This window comes from Lampris incognitus, chromosome 2 (assembly GCF_029633865.1).
Source record: "Lampris incognitus isolate fLamInc1 chromosome 2, fLamInc1.hap2, whole genome shotgun sequence".
NCBI lineage: Eukaryota > Metazoa > Chordata > Actinopteri > Lampriformes > Lampridae > Lampris > Lampris incognitus.
The window spans coordinates 46,763,728-46,785,695 of NC_079212.1; the positions used below are offsets into that span (position 1 = coordinate 46,763,728).

At 41.7% G+C, this 21,968-nt stretch overlaps 1 protein-coding gene across 1 annotated transcript in view; it reads right to left on the reverse strand.

Moving 5' to 3' along the window:
• cpne9 (copine family member IX) overlaps positions 1-21,968 on the reverse strand; it is a 126,038-nt gene that overhangs the window by 71,801 nt on the left and 32,269 nt on the right. The window contains exons 5-6 of the mRNA XM_056299852.1: positions 20,031-20,070; positions 17,669-17,745 (exon numbers count right to left, since the gene is read on the reverse strand). Of these exons, the coding sequence (XP_056155827.1) occupies positions 17,669-17,745; positions 20,031-20,070 (117 nt within the window). The remainder of the gene's footprint in view (positions 1-17,668; positions 17,746-20,030; positions 20,071-21,968) is intronic.

A 21,968-nucleotide genomic window follows, 5' to 3' on the forward strand; every position in this document is an offset into this window, starting at 1 on the left:
TTGGATCTGTTTAAGCGAATAAATCCCTGACGTTATTGTATCCAGCCAATTACTCCACTCTTCCGAGCCGTCCCGGTCGCTGATCCACCCCCTCTGCTGATCCGGGGAGGGCTGCAGACTACCACATGCCTCCTCCGATACATGTGGAGTCACCAGCTGCTTCTTTTCACCTGACAGTGAGGAGTTTCACCAGGGGACATAGAGCGTGGGAGGATCACACTAACTTAGAGGCCTGCTTGGCTACTGTGAAAAACTGGATGTCACTTAACTTTCTGCTTTTAAATTCAGATAAAACCGAGATGCTAGTCATTGGCCCTGCTAGACACAGACACCAATTTGATCAAGTAACGATAACAATCGACAACTCTGTGGTTTCACAAAGTGTGGCAGCCAAAAATCTTGGTGTTACGTTTGAGCCCAGCCTTTCCTTTGATAAGCACATTAAAGAAATCACCAAGACTGCCTTCTTTCACTTATGTAACATAGCTGAAATTCGGTATTTTCTCTCCATGGCGGACGCAGAGACTCTAACACATGCATTTGTTTCATCCAGACTTGAGTACTGTAATGTTCTGTTCTCAGGTCTGCCACATTCTAGTACTAAAAGTCTTCAGATGGTTCAGAATGCTGCTGCTAGAATCCTAACTAAAACTAGGAAATTTGACCATATTACACCAATTCTTGCCTCTCTCCATTGGCTTCCTATCCATGTTAGATCAGAATACAAGGTGCTTCTGCTGACTTATAAAATCCTAAATGGGCTTGCCCCATCCTACCTGTCTGATCTCCTTAAACCTTAGATGCCATCTCGAGCTCTTCGTTCTCAAAATACAGGGCTCCTGTGTGTACCCAAAGTTAAAGAGAAGTCAGCTGGTGGCAGCAGGGCCTTTTCCTATCGGGCTCCATTGTTGTGGAATAACCTGCCTGCTGCCATCAAACAATCAGTCTATTGAGTCCTTTAAATCCAAACTTAAAACTCATCTTTTTGCCTTAGTTTACAATTAGTTGCCTTTAAGTTGAGTGCTTCACAACCTGTACTGGATGGCGGGTTGGTTTTCTGTCTCAGTGAATTTACCAACCACTGTTCTGCCGACGAGATTATCGAGTATAGATTACAGAGTATAGATTATGACTAATTGATGACTTAATTGATTATGGCTAATGACTATTGCAAACTGTTCTCTTCTCTAACATGTCTTTTCTCTCTCTCCGAATGATGTCTTCTCCTTTCTCTTTTTCTGTGTGTGAATGGTGTCATGTGAGTCTCTCTTGCGTGCACGTGCAGTCGGTTCTCCTCCCAGGTCTCCGTGGCGATGGTGGCCGCCATTTGGATGCTGCCTGCCCTTCCTCTCCACACCTAAGTTTTTCTTTTTTTAGATGATGATGCTGGTCACGTGGCTTGGGTCCTGGGCTGCTCCGTTGGCATGTGGACACTGCTTGGCGTCCTGTGCATCATGTTCTTCATAAATTCTATGTCCATTATAATTCTGTTATCCCCTTTCAATGTTGTATTACGTAAATTGCGCGAACACAACATCCATTGCACGCTGTCCGTCTTGGGAGAGAGATCCCTCCTCTGTTGCTCTCCCTGAGGTTTCTTCCTATTTTTTTCTCCCTGTTAAAGGTTTTTTTTTAGGGAGTTGTTCCTTATCCGATGAGAGGGTCTAAGGACAGGATGTTGTGTTGCTGTTAAGCCCACTGCGGCAAATTTGTAATTTGTGATATTTGGCTATACAAATAAAATTGATTTGATTATTCCCTCCAGTTCCCCCTTCCCCCCGAACAGGCGCCCCGACTGACCAGAGGAGGCGCTAATGCAGCGACCAGAACACATACCCACATCCGGCTTCCCACCCGCAGACATGGCCAACTGTGTCTGTGCAGACGCCCGACCAAGCCGGAGGTAACACGGGGATTCGAACCAGCGATCCCCATGTTGGTAGGCAATGGAATAGACCACCCTGCCACCCAGACGCCCCCCACATTTCATTTTTGATTCAGGAATTGCATGTCTTTATGTTGAATAAAAACCCACATCAAGTCATGTGTGCCAAATTTTATGTCAATGTTGGGAATTTTGTTCGACATTTGCGGTTTCCATAAAGCTTTGTTTATTTGAAACAACAGCTGTTGCATAGAAAACACTTGGATGGCAGTCACTTTCAGTTAAGTCTGTAGACTATCTATAATGCCTTTTTGGGTTTGTAGGTGACAGTCCAGCAGTTCAAAAGGCAAGCTCCTCTCGATCCAGACTTCTCTCTTAGTGCCTACTGAGACATTTACTTATAAAGAGGCTTGTCGGCTGCAGCGCATCGAAATGAGATGGCATCTTGGTTTATAGGCATTACTTTTGACACAGCGAGAGGCTCCTGGGTTAGATCCAGCCCTTCTCTGTGGAGTTTGCATGTTGTCCCGGTGTTTGACTGGATTCCTTACTCATTTCAAAAACATGCATTTTAGGTCCAACAATCTGTCCAGGGTGTCTCCCCACCCACTTACCAATGCATGCTGGGATAGGCTCCAGTCCCCCACAAACCCTGAGCTGGATAAACTGAGTAGAGAGAATGTTTGGGTGGGATACTACGGAGGAAGCTGGTCTGCTATCAGTGTTAATAGATGCCATGAGATACACTCATAACAGATGACTGGCTCGCCTTCGGTGCCTCATCAGTCATTATGACAGTTAATATTGAGTGTGATGCAGGGGGCACCATTACTTTGTTTTCTTTTCATTTACCTTTTTTTCCTTTGTCATTTAAGTCTTTGAACAACTCAGCCAAGAATCAACCACATCTAAGTCATGATCAATCCAGAGACATCTACAAACCCATCTCCAATCTAGATATGTTCTTTACTTAACTGCACTCTCAACCATACCACACACCATAATACTACTTCTATGGCTACTACCTACTACAACTAATAGTACCATTAGTTACTAATAATCATCATCATCATCATCGTCATATTTTTAAGGTGTTAATTTTGAATATGACCAAACTACCTACATGGTCAAACATAATAAAGCTTGCTTGTCATTATCAAACCAAGCTAATTACACTCCAGTGATCAAACAAGGCTCTGCTAGGAGAGCATAGTACTCCATGTTTGGACATAATCCAACACAGTTTCAAGAAACAAGAAAGCTTTTTCTTTTCTTTTTTTTTTGCATAAGGGTTGGCCTCAGAACTGGCATAACCTATGATAGCAAAGCCCACAGGGGAACAAAACAAGGCCTTACGCTGACTCTGTCATCTTACTCTGACTCCATCAAATTAAGATGACATGAGGCCTGAAAGACCGTTGAGCCCCAGTAAGGTCTCTGCATTGTGTTAAGTGATGTGTATCAGGGCCGGGAAGACAGACAGGGTACAGGACTCCAGGTGGCAGTTGAGGCAGAACAGACTGCTCTCATTTATTTTCTTAAAAAAACCAAACAATCACCATCCCACCTCTGACACCAATGTAGCATATTCAGGGAGCAGCTGGGAACAGCCGCAGCTGGGATGCGAACTTGGGTCGCCCGCACCACGGGCGACTGCACTGACCAGTCAACTAAAGGGTCTGACCCGCTAGCCAAGGGCTAGCGAGTCTACAGTCATCCGTGATCATTACACTACCCCCCTCCTTCCAGAAGCACGTCACCGCGCTTCAGCATACCAGCTCCCTCACGCCTCTGGGCACACGCACTTCTGATGGCCTCACGGTCTCACCATCCCACTTCTGACACCAATGTAGCGAATTCAGGGGTAGCTGGGAAGCGAACCCAGGTCGCCCGCACCACGGGCACCTGCGCTAACCAGTCAACTAAAGGGTCTGACCTTACTTTGACTCTGTTAAAAATGTCTTATCTACTGTCTGTCACAGTGAATATCTAAATATGCATGTACTGCAAATAGTTTCGGTGCTCCCAACACACATACACATACACATACACACACACAATTTAACTACCACCTATTTCCAGTAGTTGACAGAAGCTAATAGCAAGCAAACATTTTTACAATGCTCAAGAACTACAACATGAATTCAGTGACAGTATAGAAATAGGGGGATGTACACGTGACTCCTCTACTTCAAACAAGAACCCCATTTGGACCAGAACTCTGACTGACAGAGATAACAAAACATGATTTATGGGGAAGTTACTCTCTGAGCAGCTCAGAATGAATACACAAATGAGGTCACTGGAGGAGGCCATGAATATAGTTTTGACTGCACAAATTATCTCGGCATACACTATAAAATATTAGTCCACATGCAGCTGACCAACATGACAGCACTGCTTGTGTGGGGCAAATTGAAAATAAGTGATTCTAAATGGGTGTTGGTTTAGCTGTAGAAAGTGAAGCGTTGAAGTTTGGTTGCCAAAAGGAACCAGTTCTGCCCTGTTTTAATATCCCTGTTTCAATATCCCAGAGCATATTTGATCTGGTGGCTGATAAGGTTTTAACACCCCCTTCAGTAAGAGCAGCAGCATCAGCGGCGCTCTGTCTTCTGACTGTCATAACAGCAGAGCATCCAGATGAGACATGAACCACCCCACCAGATGGCAGGTGACTACTCTGTAGGACATGGCCACAGGGGATAACAATAATGACAGGATTTTGTGTGTGTGTGTGTGTATGTGTGTGTCAGTTTTGTGCATGTGTGCATGTCTGTATAGGAGAAAGAGTAAGAGAGAGAGAGAGAGAGAGAGAGAGAGAGAGGGTGCAGAGAGCAAGTGAGAGAGTGAGAGAGCACGGATGCAGGGGGGGGGTGCATAGAGAGAGCGAGAGAGAGTGAGAGAGCACGGATGCAGGGGGGGGGTGCATAGAGAGAGCGAGAGAGAGAGAGAGCAGATGCAGAGAGAGAGTGAGAGAGAGCGAGCGAGCGAGAAAGAGATGGGTGGAGAGAGAGCGAGTGAGCGTGAGAGGGTGCAGAGAGAGACAGTGAGTGAGAGACAGTGAGAGAGTGAGAGAGAGGGTGCAAAGTGTGTGTGTGAGTGAGAGAGAGAGAGAGAGAGGATGCAGAGTGCGAGTGAGAGAGAGTGAGAGACAGAGAGAGAGATTGAGATTGAGGGAGAGGGTGCACAGAGAGAGTGAGAGAGAGGGTGCAGAGAGAGTGAGAGTGAGCGAGAGCGAGAGAGAGAGAGTGAGTGAGTGAGTGAGTGAGTGAGTGAGTGAGTGAGTGAGTGAGAGAGAGAGAGAGAGAGAGAGAGAGAGAGAGAGAGAGAGAGAGAGAGAGAGAGAGAGAGAGAGAGAGAGAGAGAGGGTGCAGAGAGAGTGAGAGAGAGGGTGCAGTGAGAGTGAGAGTGAGCGTGTGTTCAAGTGCACATGCTTACCTAGCTAGTGTGTGAGTGTCAATGAACACTAAGTGCAATGTACTGTATATGTGTGTGTTTGCATATCTAAGTGTGTCTCACAGGATAATGCCTGCAACAATGTCTCAGACGTGACAATTTGGTTGCAACAAAATAACGTTGTTTGTTTTCAAAACATGCAATTGTTTTGTGGCGCTGACAGCTGTGTGTAAATATTCTGTGTGTCTGGCTCTGTGTGTGCAGCATATTATGTCTTCATGCATGCTCAATAATCCAGGTAAGGAAATTACAGGAAGTTGAATCAGCTCATCTGGACACGTTTATTGAGACAGATATTGATCTCTCAATAAATGTTGTGTCCAGATGAGCTGATTCAACTTCCTGTGTGCACTATAGTTTCTCCGTCCATACGTCTGTCGCTCTGCTTCATTACTGTAAAAAAAAAAAAAACTATATTGGGGCATTACGAACACTTTGCCACCCAGTGAACGGCTCTCCCAGGTTACCATGGTAACACACAGGTAAGTGAAGAGGGCTGCTTCCTTCCACACAAGTAGGGAACCCATTTTTAAAAGCAGTGGCCTATAAAATGAACACATGCAGAGGTTACAGGGACCCGCTAACATCTTGAACGGTTCAGACCAATTCTCTCACTTGTCCACAATACAACTTTATCAGGGATGTGTGTGTGTGTGAGTGTGTGTGTGTGTTTTCTCTCTTCCAGCTTGTGATAGATGTACAGATGTACAGGGAGCCTTCTAAATGGCAACGCTGTTAGAGACCTCGGAATTTGGCGACTAAATCCTCATTTGACTCCTGCTGTCTCTCTCAGGAAATCGACCTTGCCTCTATCTTCCTCTTACTATTATTATATTATTATTATTATTATTATCTTATCCTCTATCGTCCTCTATTATTATTTATTATTAATCTTTATTTATTTTATATCTTATCTTTCTCTTATTTATTATTATTAATCTTTATTATTTTATTATTATCTTATCCTCTATCTTCCTCTATTATTATTAATCTTATTTATCTTTATTTCATTACCTTATCCACTAGCTACCTCTCACTATTATTATTTACTATTATTATTAATCTTTATTTATGTTGTTATTATCATATTTATCTTACTATTTCTCAAATTCTGTCCATATCATCTCCTTTGCTTTTCATCTCCTACCTTCTTCTTCCATCCTTTTCTTCACCCCCACACATCTCAATTACCCTCACCATCGCTCTCTCTCTCGCTCTGTCTGTCTCTCTCTCTCTCTCGCTCTCCCTGTCTGTCTGTCTGTCTGTCTGTCTGTCTGTCTGTCTCTCTCTCTCTCTCTCCCTCATTTCAATTCAATTCAGTTCAATTCAATGATGCTTTATTGCCATGACTGCATTAATTACAATGTTGCCAAAGCAAAACAGATCAAGAGTACTAAACAAACAAAAAAAGGGAATACATAGATCTGGCAGAAACACAAAACAGCACTTGAACAGCAACTGACAGTAATTGATAGTGTTTTGGTCACTCACTGACCCTTAGGCTATGGCATTCTGACACATATCGTGCCGTTAAATAAATATATAATTAATTCAGATATTATAATGAATATAATAGTTAATTCCTATTTTTCTTTTTTTTTGTATTTCTGGTTTTTATACATATTCTGTTCTTGCAGTTATATGACGAATAAACTTGAAACTATATGTTTTATATTCGTTCAATTTATTTTATGTATTTATTCATATTTTCTGTACTGAGTGTAAAGTACTTTGTAACTGTGTTTTTAAAAGTGCTTTAAAGGGGCGTCCGGGTAGCGTAGCGGTCTATTCTACAGACACAATTGGCCATGTCTGCCAGCGGGAAGCCGGATGTGGGTATGCGTTCTGGTTGCTGCACTAGCGCCTCCTCTGGTCGGCTGGGGTGCCTGTTTTGGGGGGGACTGGGGGGAATAGCGTGATCCTCCCACGTGCAATGTCCCCCTGGTGAAACTCCTCACTGTCAGGTGAAAAGAAGTGGCTGGCGACTCCACGTGTATCAGAGGAGGCATGTGGTAGTCTGCAGCCCTCCCTGGATCGGCAGAGGGGGTGGAGCAGCGACCGGGACCGGAAGAGTGGGTTAATTGGCCGGGTGCAATTGGGAAGGGGGGGGGGGGGGTAAATAAATAAAAATGCTATATAATTTTTTTCTTTCTCTCTCTCTCTCTCTCGTTTTGTTAAATCACATTCCCCTCCTGTTCTCCATTTGCTTTCTTAACACATCAAGTTTTTAAGTGTTAGGAAATTATTGCCCTGCATTTTTTTTACCGTCTCTCACACTCTTTCTCTCTTTCATACACTCACTTTTTCATTTTGTCTTGTCATACTGATGGCCTGCCCCCTCCACATTTATCTCTGCCTCCCACTCTTCCTCTATCTACTTCTCTATCTCCTTTTCTCCTTCCGTCCTTTCTTTCTGACTCTCGGTTATGATCTGTCTGATCCATCAGATGCTGCAGACGGCCGTCTGTCCCCTGCAGGCAGCCGTCACAAACACTGACCCTATGGGAGAAATAGCCATATTTAAAAGCTAGTCAAAATTCATAATATATATATATATATATATATATATATATATATATATATATATATATATATTTTGACAATCTATTATTGCTAGTGCTTTTAAGAAAATAATTAATTCACAAATATTCATATCAGGGACACTTTTGTAGTTGCTCTTGTTAATGGTCACTGGTGAGTAGGGCAATCCTATGGAAATAGTTACGGCGCATTAGTCTTGAAAAAGTCTTCACCACAGACAGATAGCAAGCTAGATAGGTTGATTGACAGATACTTTCTTAATCCCCCCGGGGAAATTGTAGTGTTACAGCAGCCAGACAAGTAAATATATAAATGAAATAGCTAAAAAAAAAGATCATCACATATAAGAGAGAAAAAAAATCAAATCAGAAATGAGAATAGAAAACTGTGAGGATGAGTAACTTGTGAAGGGAATAAAAAAAGAAAGCTATCCAGAATACATATGAAATGTACATGTATTCAAATTGTATGTACATAACTAACCACATCAGCATTTTCATCCTCCTGGACCTCTCTTCAGCCTTTGACACTGTTTCCCACACCATTCTCCTCAACCGCTTATCTGAATACCTAGGCCTCACTGGTGTAGCTCTCTTCTCGTTCCAGTCATATCTTGCCGACAGGAAACAGTTTGTCACCATCACAGACTCCAGTTCCAGCTTAGCCCCAGTCAACCAAGGTGTGCCACAAGGCTCTGTGCTTGGACCTTTCCTCTTTACCATCTACATGCTGATGACACGCAGCTTTATCTCAGCACTAGACCATCCTCTCAGCTCCCCCCACAATCCCTTGTCAACTGCCTCACCAAATAAAAATCTGGATGTCATCAAATTTACTCAATCTAAATAGCAATAAGACTGAGCTCATGGTTGTGGCTTCCAATGCGCTGCTCTGGATGGCTGCTCTACCTGTGCACACCCAGAAGTCCGCAACCTGGTGTCATTCTCAACTCCACCATCTCATTCTAGTCACACATCAAATCTGTCACCAAATCTGCTTTCTTTCACCCCAAAATCATCTCCAGACTCCAGCCATTACTCTCAGACTCTGTGGCAGAGACCCTCATCCATGCCTTCATCACCTCCCATCTGAATTATTGCAATGGAGTCCTATATGGGGTACCTAGCAAACCCTAGACAGGCTTCAAGTATGTGCAGAATTCAGCTACCAGGGTGCTCACCTGCACCATGCTCTGGCAACACATCACACCCACCCTTGTCCAAGTTCCCTGGCTCCCAGTCAAATCCCACATTTCTTATAAAATCCTCCTCCTCACCTATAAATCCCTCCATGCCCTTACTCCTGTGTACCTATCAGACCTCCTCAACTCCTATATTCCATCCTGGAATCTGTGGTCTGCAGACATGGGCCTGCTTTCCATCCTCCACACCAGTCTGCAGACTTTTGGGGATACAGCCTTTAGTGTGGCAACTCCTACCCTTTGGAACTCTATTCCTTGAACAATTTTAAAAGACTACTGAAATCCTACCTTTTTACTAAGCCCTATGGTCTGTAGTCTTTTGATCTTTGTTTTAATCCTTTTTTTCATCTAGTGTAAATCATACTTGGGTTCCTTGAAAGGCACAATACAAAACTAAGTTGTTGTTGTTCTAGCTCCCTCGACCTGCTGTCTGTCGCTGCACGCAAGCGCACATTTGATTTCAATCGGGTAGCAACATTGTTCATTATGTATTCGGGTATGAGTGTTGAAAGTATATGAGACGTCAATCATTTTTTTTGCAAGTCAGCAAATCACTTACTGCTGATCTCAGCACAGGAGAACTGGAGGAACACTGGAGGAACCCAAAAAATTCGCTTTATTCACCTCACCACCATGTTTAACAGACATCATAAGGGGGATTACACGCGGAGGTGCCATAGACTCCAATGTTAAAACTCTGCTTTAAAAAAGTAGGATTAATCACAGTCACAGATGGAAATCATTTCAGTAGCTACAATAAAATATGAGCTATGTTTTCTTACCATTGTTTTATTGCTTTAGAATAAATGAAAGTCATTCGAATACATTGTCTGTGAATGTTCTCATTCATCCAGGTCATGGTTATCCAAAGGAGTTGAATCAAGTGCAACTGGACTTGGCATGGATATATACCAAGTCCAGTTGCACTTGATTCAACTCCTTTGGATTCGACTACATTCATTTAAACACATAAGGGCCCCTTCTCCCTGTAGGCAATAAAATGGGTGGTTTGTTGCCAAATCTGAACACCGGAGAAGGGGAGATATGCCTGGTGGAGATCTGTACTCTACTGAATGCATTCTTCTACTTGTTTTTGTTCCATGTGGTGTGCGTGTGCAATCTGGTCACTGAGTGACATAAAGGAAGATCTGATGGTGATGCTGCAATGACTGCTAAAGTGCACAGAGGTGTGTGTTGTGGTTGTTGAAGATCAGCTGTCTTGGTGTTGGTGTTGATCTAGTAATGCACATAGTGCATGATAATGTATTTTGTATGTGGCTGTGTTGACTGTATCGGCACCAATATGAGAAATTTGCATGTTTGTGTGTGTGTGTGTGTGGGGGGGTGCTGTTCGTTACTGAAGGCCCTGACTGAAACCCCATGGCACGCTACTAGCGCTGACATTACAGCACTGACCATTGTGAATGGGTCTCTGAGATTTAGAGTAATAAAACACAAATGTATCTACCAGCATCTCTATACCGTAGTTGTCAGTTATTTCAACAAAACCACCAATCTACGGGATTGTAGATTTTATCGTTATTAAATCAGACACATCAATCCTTAGCTGAAATTGATTTCTTTTTTTTACCTTAGATTAACTTTGTCTCTTTAAAGGAGTGGCACAATAAAGAGAACAGAGAAATATATTTTTGCGGGATTATGGTTAATTAAACTGTCAGGGTCCCATTCACTTTAGTAACTGGACATCGTTGAATTTTAAAATCAAAGATTATTTGAGAATTTGGGGTGGAACATTTGATCGTTTGGCTCTAAGAAGGAGTTGTTTAGGAGAAGTGCTCTGTTATTGATATTAGGCTCCACTGTCCCCATTAAGCAAGGAATGCAAGTCATTAAGAAAACCCTTCAGATAGAGGTCTTATTGTATGTAGCCGTTCACCTTTGTCAATTTTCTCATCCCTTTCCTCAAGGAGAATTCCATTAATGGATGCAGAAAATAAAACATGATTAATTACATACAACCAAAGGTAGGTATGTGATGACCATGAGTAATTGTTCCCTCTTGAAAAATTCCCTTTGATTAAAAAAAAGAACAAATCTGTGTGTGTGTGTGTGTGTGTGTGTGTGTGTGTGTGTGTGTGTGTGTGTGTGTGTGTGTGTGTGTGTGTGTGTGTGTGTATTAAGGAGACTCTGCAGGGTGCAAGATGAAGGAATGACAAAGACACACAGGTGATTCAGAATGAGAACCAGATAATTCCTGAAATAGGTGCTTGAATGCCCTCTTTGCATTACCATGGGGGGTAGATTAATATGCTACCTTTTTTGTAGACAACACTTTTGTGTCTGTCTTGTGTATACCGGCATCAGGTTGACTTTGCAAAGCCAAAAAAGTCATGTCTTTTTATTGATCAAACAGTGGGTCCACCTGTCTCTCTCATACAGACATGCACACAAATGCACAAAACTCTCTCTCTCTCTCTCACACACACACACACACACACACACACACACACACACACACACACACACACACACACACACACACACACACACACACACACACACACACACACACACACACACACACACACACACTCTTTCCCTCCGTCCCTTTCTCAGAACAATGTCATTTGAGCAGACAGCAGACCAGGGCAATGTGGTCAGTTTAGCCTGCATGATAATACTATGAACCCCACAAAAAATGTCAATAGTGAAGCTGGTGGTACTACAGGGGTTTTTCCATCGATCCAGGAACCACTGGGCATCACTGAGTCCCACAAAAGTCAAAAGCAGAAAATTAGGTAATTCCCCCCAGGGAAACTAATAGCTAAAGGAGAATCATAATGCCCTTTTCAACAGGATAGTTCTGAGTAGTTTTGATAGCTTCATGAAATATTCGTTGTAAACAATGCATGTCTTCTTTTCTGCATTCAAAGAACTGCAACGATGAGGGTAAAAGGAAAGTAATTGAATGCATTGTGAAAATTACAAAAGAGTACCATAGTTATGGAAAAGTATGCTTGTTTTTTACTTTTTTTATCCCCTTTATGTGACTTCATTTGGATCTCGGTGCTACATTTGACACAGCTGACTACAACATACTACTGGACCGATTGGAAAACTGGGTGGGACTTTCTGGCACAGCACTAAACTGGTTTAAATCCTATAAGTCAGGGATGGCTAACCATGTGCCATGGACATCCATGTGTAAGCAGGTTTTCATTCCAGCCGGACTCCACACCAGGTGATTTCACTGATTAGCAACCCTTCAACCAAAGAGGAAGAATGTATCAGTGAAATCACCTGGTGTGGAGTCGGATTGGAATGAAAACCTGCATACACATGGCTCTCCATGGCACATGGTTAGCCACTGCTGCTATAAGTAATTAAAAATCTGAGCGTATAAAAATAACCTGTGGAGTTCCCCATGGCTCCATTCTGGGGCCGCTTCTCTATAACATCTTTTTGCTCCCACTAGTCCAGATCATGGAAAAAAAAAAAAATATTTTAACATGATTATGCAGATGACACGCAGATTTACATAACCATATCACCAGGAGACTTTAATCCCACACAAGCACTGAGTAAAGTGCATTGAACAAATCAATGATTAGATGTCTCAGAATTTTCTTCAATTAAACAAAGATAAAACTGAAATAACTGTCTTTGGAGCCAAGGATGAATGACTAAAAGTCAGCACTCAGCTACAATCCGTAATGTTAAAAACAACTAACCAAGCCAGAAACCTTGGTATAATCATGGACACAGACCTGAATTTAGATAGCCACATTAAGACAATTACAAAGCCCAACCTACTATCACCTGAGGAATATATCAAGAAATAAAGGATTTATGTCTCACCAGGATTTGAAAAAAACTTGTCCATGCATTTATCTTCAGTTGACTCAACTATTGTAATGGTGTCTTTGCAGGTATTTCTAAACAAAATTTTAAAAATCGATCAAACAGCTGCAGCTGATTCAGAATGCTGCTGTTCATGTCCTTACTAAGACCAAAAGAGTGGCTCATATCACTCCAGTCCTGAGGTCTCTACATTGGCTCCTTGTCTGTCAAAGAATTGATTTTAAAACTCTGCTCTTGGTTTATAAAGCGCTGAATGGTTTAGGGCCAAAATACATTTCTGATCTACTGCTACACTATGAACCACCCAGACTACTCAGATCATCAGGAATAGGTCTGCTTTCTGTCCCCAGAGTCAAAACTAAACGTGGAGAGACAGCTTTCAGTTTTTATGCACCACATATCTGGAACAAACTCCCTGAAAACTGCAGGTCTGCTACAACTCCCAGTTCTTTTAAATCTAGGCTGAAGACTTTCCTTTTTGTTCCTGCCTTTTATTGAATAAAACTTGAAGCTTTTGATTTTTATCTTACACTGCACTGTAACTTTTACCCTTATGTTGCTTCCCCTAACACCTTTTATGTTAAAAGCACTTTGAATTGCCTTGTTGCTGAAATGTGCAATATAAATAAATTTGCCTTACCTTGCCTTCAACAGCATAGACCATTCTAATGAGAGTTTAAAACATCTGATGCAAAAACATGAGGTGTCAACGGTAAGCTAATGAAATGATTGACAGAACATTCAATTACAAAATACATAATCATGTAGATGGAAAAATAATCCACATGTAAATAGCTTGATTACATGAAAACCTAAACGACAGAAAGCTGTTACATAAATGTGTGGCTAAATCAAACTCAGACATTTCATGGTCTGAATTCTGGAACAAGTTGTCACATTTTGAAAAAATTACTATTAAATAATTTTTCACTCTGATGACAGGGATTCAAATTAACTATAATCATCAGGGATAACAAATATTAGCATAAACCCATAATTGATGATTTAACCATTTACATCATGGAGATGTAGCTGTATTATATCGTTCTCAACCATGCCAACAAAGTTGTGGCTGAATCAAGATGGCCGCTAGGCCACGGTTTGCTGGAACGTGGCCACAAACAGCATCTAATGTGTTGAACAACTTGTTTTTTTTATCCATTGTGGTCACTTACACTACCGTTCAAAAGTTTGGGATCACCCAAACAATTTCGTGTTTTCCATGAAAAGTCACACTTATTCACCACCATATGTTGTGAAATGAATAGAAAATAGAGTCAAGACATTGACAAGGTTAGAAATAATGATTTGTATTTGAAATAAGATTTTTTTTACATCAAACTTTGCTTTCGTCAAAGAATCCTCCATTTGCAGCAATTACAGCATTGCAGACCTTTGGCATTCTAGCTGTTAATTTGTTGAGGTAATCTGGAGAAATTGCACCCCACGCTTCCAGAAGCAGCTCCCACAAGTTGGATTGGTTGGATGGGCACTTCTTTGAGCAGATTGAGTTTCTGGAGCATCACATTTGTGGGGTCAATTAAACGCTCAAAATGGCCAGAAAAAGAGAACTTTCATCTGAAACTCGACAGTCTATTCTTGTTCTTAGAAATGAAGGCTATTCCATGCGAGAAATTGCTAAGAAATTGAAGATTTCCTACACCGGTGTGTACTACTCCCTTCAGAGGACAGCACAAACAGGCTCTAACAGGTACTATTTAATGAAGATGCCAGTTGGGGACCTGTGAGGCGTCTGTTTCTCAAACTAGAGACTCTAATGTACTTATCTTCTTGCTCAGTTGTGCAACGCGGCCTCCCACTTCTTTTTCTACTCTGGTTAGAGCCTGTTTGTGCTGTCCTCTGAAGGGAGTAGTACACACCGGTGTAGGAAATCTTCAATTTCTTAGCAATTTCTCGCATGGAATAGCCTTCATTTCTAAGAACAAGAATAGACTGTCGAGTTTCAGATGAAAGTTCTCTTTTTCTGGCCATTTTGAGCGTTTAATTGACCCCACAAATGTGATGCTCCAGAAACTCAATCTGCTCAAAGAAGTGCCCATCCAACCAATCCAACTTGTGGGAGCTGCTTCTGGAAGCGTGGGGTGCAATTTCTCCAGATTACCTCAACAAATTAACAGCTAGAATGCCAAAGGTCTGCAATGCTGTAATTGCTGCAAATGGAGGATTCTTTGACGAAAGCAAAGTTTGATGTAAAAAAAATCTTATTTCAAATACAAATCATTATTTCTAACCTTGTCAATGTCTTGACTCTATTTTCTATTCATTTCACAACATATGGTGGTGAATAAGTGTGACTTTTCATGGAAAACACAAAATTGTTTGGGTGATCCCAAACTTTTGAACGGTAGTGTATGTTCTTGTAAACCTGCTACTTTTTTGTCCTTTTCTTTTAGTCACATCATATTACTATTCACATACCATGCTCAAAACACTGGGCACTTTTTATACACCTCCTCATTCCAAACTGCAGAGTCAAGTTACTGCTGACCTCCTTCCCCCTAATTTGTTGTCACTTTCTATACAATCCTTTATTAGTTATGTAAAGATGCCAGTTGTGACACTCCTTCTGAGTATTGTCTTCAATCCAATCTGTGATCTTTACCACAATAGCTCCACCTCATGGCTGGGAAGTTATGTGTTTGGTGGTACATCCAGAGGTAAACTACTATATTTGAGAACCCAGATCTATTAGAGGGCTGGGTTACTGATAATAGAAATGCTTTCTGAACCTGTGAGCACGGTAAATAATTGCAGCACATAACAGCATGGGCCAGAGGTAGAAAGGAGGCCTTTAGTTCACTCCATGTACCAAACTCTATTGCTAGCAAAAGTAATGCTTTGAAATATTTTCTGCTTTGCTAAGAAAATTCTGAAATGGCTTATGCTGTATCTTAACATGTTTGGTGGTGCACATATCATGCAGCATTCTCAGCACATAAATGATCAAATTTTCAGGTACTATACAATAAAAATGAAAAGCACTGATATTATTCTGTTAAGCTGCCATTATATGTGAAGTAATTTAAACATGATCGAAATATTCCATGTGCCAAAATAACCAAGCAAAAAAGCTAAAAATCAAAATTCAGAGTACTTTATGTATTGCAGGTTGTTTTATTCATGCAGAAAGTTGTGTGCTTCTGTAGGCATTATGTTGGTTAGGCAGTTGTTGAAAACCCTCTAAGGGTTTCTAATCAACACTGGAACACGAGTAATCAAGAATGACCTTCCCTAGAATGGTGTCGCTAATATCGCCAGATGGGGATGTCTTTGATGCCCCCATATGATGTAGCCGATTTTGGGGTGGGTTGATCATACTGTTTGCTTTCCCCAGAAGAAAGAAAAAGCATAGGATCTCTTGTTTTTTTTTTCCTTCTTTTTTATCCATTGAATTTATAAACAAGGCAATCTGTTCTACTCTTCTATGGAAATACCAACATGGATTTAGCTAAAAAATTATGGAAAAAGGAGCTTATTCTCTCTTTTGGGCTGACTAAAGGCAGGAATCTGCTTTATATAAATGTCTCTGCACAGAGAAGGGGTTTCTAGGTGACCATGGGATGGAAAAGCTTGAAGTGTCCCAGATGTGTACACCTCCAAAATCTCAACAGCTCACTGACCCGTGTCTGCAGTGCTAGGCTATTTGGTAGCTTGACATCACACAGGGCCAAAGGAGCTGACACAATATACACACAAACACAACACAGGATGGAAGATATAATGACACAACATATAAAAAGCGGATGCATAATGAGGGTATTTTGCTCTTTTTTGCTCTTTGCTTGTTTTCCTTGTTTTCATTTCCATTTTCTTCATCTGTTCCTCAGTAATTTGACTTTATGAACACAGCATCACCCTCTAAGGCACATGCAAGTGTTGCGTTCATATATGAAAGGCAAACACATAAGTGCACATCAGCATAAACGCATCACACTTGCTCACAAATGCACCACTGTGTAACCATCTATCTTTAGGGTCATCTTCGGAACAGTCTATTGGATAAAATATCGGTATGTAAAAGTGACAGTCCAACAAGCAATGCCCTACTTCATGACAGGCTGAGTTACTTTTCCTGTATTTGACAAAAATCTGGTATAAATTGATGTGGCACACTGAAACTAGTTCCTCAATCTCTGTGTTTGCAGTGTGAAAGAAAGAAGAAAAAAATCACTCTCTTTTGTCATTGTAGAGGTAACAATGAATTTGTTCTCTGCATTTAACCCATCCTATTGTATAGGAGCAGTGGGCAGCTGCAGCACCTGGGGACCAACTCCAGTTCTTCTTTCCATTGCCTTGCTCAGGGGCAAAGACAGGAGTATTAACCCTAACATGCATGTCTTTTTGATGGTGGGAGGAAACCGGAGCACACGGAGGAAACTCACGCAGACACGGGCAGAACATGCAAACTCCACATGGAAAGGACCTGGGAAGGCCTGGGGTTCGAACCTAGAACCTTCTTGCTGTGAGGCAACTGGGCAAACCACTGGGCCACTGTGCCACCCTCAAAGCTTTTTAGCATTGCATGTTTGACAGGATAGATGTAGCTCTTTTCAAAAGACATATTCAGGGATTTTCAAAAAAAGCAACAGCAGTGAAAATAAACTCATTCCAGTATCACTGGGCTATGTGACGAAGTAAATTGTCAATCAGAAAGGGATTTTCCTTTTTTAAATTCCATCAGCAATATCTAAAAAAAAGAAAAAAAAATATACATCAGTATGGGATGCTAGAGGACTTACGAGAGGGTCCTTTCCAGCCGTCCTCCTGTGGAGCCGATGATCTCTCCAAGAGTACAGAAGGTCTGGCCCAGGAAGTCCTGGGAAGAAACGGCACATACACCAGAGATAAATTCAGTTTAAGATTTAAAAAAAAAAAGAAAATACCCAACATAACATCTGACAGTAAGTGGAAAAACCTAAAGAAAACTCAAGAATCAGGACATACGTTCAGAGATTTTTTTGTCAAACTTTTTCAGTACAGGTCCAAAAAGGCCAAAGGACTAATGAGAAAATAGTATTAATTAATATTACAAGTCAGGGACCAACAAGTTCTCAACTGACCAGTCCAAAGTTTGTTGGCATTAAACACATCATTTACAAAAACATCAAGGTTTTCATCTTTGTAAATATGTTCACATTATATAATGAATGATTTTGAAACAGGGTAACGTGACAATATTAATAATTAGATTAATATCAGAAAGAAGTATAACCACTAAACTGGACAGTGGCTGTAAAAGTGAAGATGTGTCGCTGTCCATTCAAATAATTCACCGTAAAACAGAACTGAAGAACTCATTCGGAAGAACAGCGAAACATGTCAGAATGACAGCAACCGTTGTGTCCATATTTCTTTCTGACATCCCATTACCTGAATGACTGAAAATGATCCACACAGTTGAATTAGCTTCATACTATTTCAATCTAGCAAGAATTTTGATGCCCTCTTGTATTCAAGCGTCCTTTAAAGCAAATTTGTTTCACTGGACTCAGGTGGTCCTTATGAGCTGGCATTCTGGTTTGTTATGACTTCTGTTGCTGTGTGCCAGAATACTGGAGGAAAAAAATAATCTTGGATATGTATAAATATCACTACGACCTTCCGTCCATTCAGCTTGCCAAGTCAGGCCAGCATGTTCATAACACCATGTTCCATTATTGCTTATTGTGAAATGGGCTACAGCTAACATAAAGTAAAGGTCCTTAAAGTTTCCCCTCAATTAGTCTTTCTTTCTTTCTTTCTTTATTATTTTCCCTCTTCTCCCTAATTGTACTTGGCCAATTACCCTATTTTCTGAGCTGTCCCGGTCACTGCTCTACCCCGCTCTGCCAATCCGGGGACGGCTGAAGACTACCACATGCCTCCTCCAATACATGTGGAGTCACCAGCCGCTTCTTTTCACCCGATGGTGAGGAGTTTCACCAGGGGGACGTAGCACATGGGAGGCTCACGCTATTCCCCCAGTTCCCCCTCCCCCTTGAACAGGTGCCCCGACTGGCCAGAGGAGGCGCTAGTGCGGCGACCAGGACACATACCCACATCTGGCTTCCTACCTGCAGACACGGCCAATTGTGTCTGTAGGGATTCCCGACCAGGGCGGAGGTAACACGGGGATTGGAACAGGCGATCCCTGTGTTAGTAGTCAACGGCATAAACCGCCATGCTACCCAGACGCCCTCAATTTGTCATTTTGGTCAACAACAGATTGCTGATGCTACAGCTAGTTGAGAGCTCAACAAATAACGGACAAAAGACAAACAGAAGGCAACAAAGAAAGCTGAGATATGGCATGGCACGATACAAATCCAGCATGACAACAAGGGGAGAGCAGTGTATGTGTGTGTGTGTAGGTGGTGTGTGTGGGGGGGAGGGGTCGGGTGTGAGTGTGAGCCATGCATTTGTACTGTGCAGGTCCACTACATAAACGTTGTGACTCACAATCTATCTCACACAGTTTCAAACAACATCTGCCTTCAGTTTGAAGCCGACCTCCAAAACCCGCTTCACCTGCACGTCTGCTAAAACGCAGGCAGACGTAACGGGGGGACGGCACTACGGCCTATCGGGTTCTCTGCTTGAGAATTAATATAGTTTTCCCTTGATGAAAAAATAGAAAAGACGACAACAGAACAAAATGACAATAATATCAAAAATGCTGCACAGATGAGCAACAGAAACAGGACGAGATCGCCATGGTCATCATGGACACGTAGTGGTAAATTAAAGATGAAATGCATGAATGACACAGCACCATGCTTCACTGCCGGTCATTGTTTTGCAAATATACAGTGAAGAACACACTACTCACCCTCTGCTTCCCACGTGATTTGATTGGAGAATTAAAAAAAAAGTACATTTGTGAATTCAAGCTTACACTCCATAATTACTGCATAGAGTTGTTTTTTTGTAACGCCAACTCAAACATCTTAAGGCAATTATTGCAGTATTCTGGTCTGTAGAAGGCAGGGCTTCAAAATACTTCAGTAGAAGCAGCTCTGCATAATAAAGTGAACAATTCGAACACAGAGAAATCAGCAGGTACAAGTGCAACAGCTATTTAGCGTCAACTGTACATGCATCGTTTGTGTTTCACTTACTTACATGTTTTGAAATATTGCAGCTCCTGGAGTCCACATTGTACCTGTAAGAGGAGAACAGGATTATGAAATCATGTTTTCAGAAAATGTACTGTACTGATTTCTAACTTTGCCTTCAATGAGTGCAGGTGATATCACATGCAGATGAACAGAAAATTCTTTTCAATTATCATTTGCCACCCCAAGGCTCATGCTTCACGTTTCCCCTCCTACAGGAGCTATTGAGAGTTTCCCACAGACTCACCGTCTCGACATCAGAACACCCTAGGGTGACCCCCATAGAGCCACTGATAAAGAAAATGTGACATGTAGATGCCCTAAAACCTCTAAAACCTCTTCTAAACTGCTTATTTCAACAGAAGACAAATGCAAAAGTGGCTTTGAAAGTGTACCCAGATAGCAAAATTGCTGCAGCCCGGACCCGTCCCAAACGGACACTTTCATCCGGCCCACATACCGCGTGGAATGATGGCACTTGGGTGGTCCACTCTTGTTTGCCAGATCTGGGCCAGAACCAAGCCATAGAAATGCTGCATGTGCAACATATTTGGCAAAGGTGGCCCATATTTGTTTTGTGATATTTGAGCCATATTCACCATTTACCACACGGGCCACTTCAGGGTCACATCCAGATTACATGTTGCCGAGAGCACCACATCTTAGCCAAAAAAGGCCACCATTTGATTTGGCATATTTGGGCCATCCCGCCTGCCGCCGAATGACTGCTGGGATAGCCTCCAGCATCCCGTGACTCGACTTCGGATAAGCGGCTTGGATAATGGATGGATGGATGCTAGTGCCGCATCATTGCCTGAAGTGGCCCACATCCGGATGCTATCTGGGTAACGTGTGGAAAAAGTGAATCCACCTAATAGTTACTCATGCAATATGATAACATCTCGCATAATCTTTAATTTATGTATTTTTAGCCTGTTTATATTTCTCATTTGAAATTATATCTTGATACGTCTGATCTGACAAAGTTCTCATAAAGTTCTTGCAAACTGTTTACCAGCAATCACATAGAAGTACTGAGTGAACAATACACCACATTTCTGTGCCTTGATTAAAGACACAGAAGCACGTAAGTGATCTTTCTCTGCTATTGATTGTGGAAAAGAGGTAGGTGAAATGGGCAGAATAGCTAAGACGGTATACTGACAGTGAATTAATCAATACGACAAACAAGAGCCCCACTGTTTTAGTGGTAACTGACAATTCGTTCAGCTCCCTCCATGATTGGATGGTTCACCGACTAATCCGAGCACCGTTCTTGTTTTTCTATTCCAGTAAGACTTTTTTTTCCCTTTTTCTTCTTGTTTTTTTTTTTTTATAACCAAACCAGAGAGCTGCTGCAAGAAGGTTAACCACTTGGAGTAGAGCACAGCCTACTGTATTTCCCGGACTACAAGTCACACCGGAGTCTAAGTCTCACTCAGCAAAAAACACGCTGTTGCGAGGAGAAAAAAAGAAAAGAAAAAAAAATATACGTCACTTCAGTGTACAAGTACCATTAATTTTGTGGTACAGTATCAAGCCCTGCGCAGGACTCTTCTATTAATCCTGCTCCGACTGGATTTCTGACCATCACCGCCCACTCCAACAATGTGTGCGTCCACCCCCACCCGCAAACATTCTGACCACTCATGCCCCACAATAGAATTCCATTGATCTTGTGTCTCCTTCCGTCCCGCAGGGAAAATACGTTATTCTACTGTGTAGTATTAATAAAGAGTGGTAATAACACAGTGAAATTACACTCTAGACTATAATTACATTCACACAAGTGTAAGAATTACTTATTCTAATGCAATAAGTACGCCTATTCTAGGGCCAAATTATATCGTATTGATTTATTTTACTTATTATTTTAGAACTATGGTTGTTTGTTTTGTTTGTTAGCTGTGGTTGTTTGTTTTGCTGATGTTATTTTGTTTTGTTT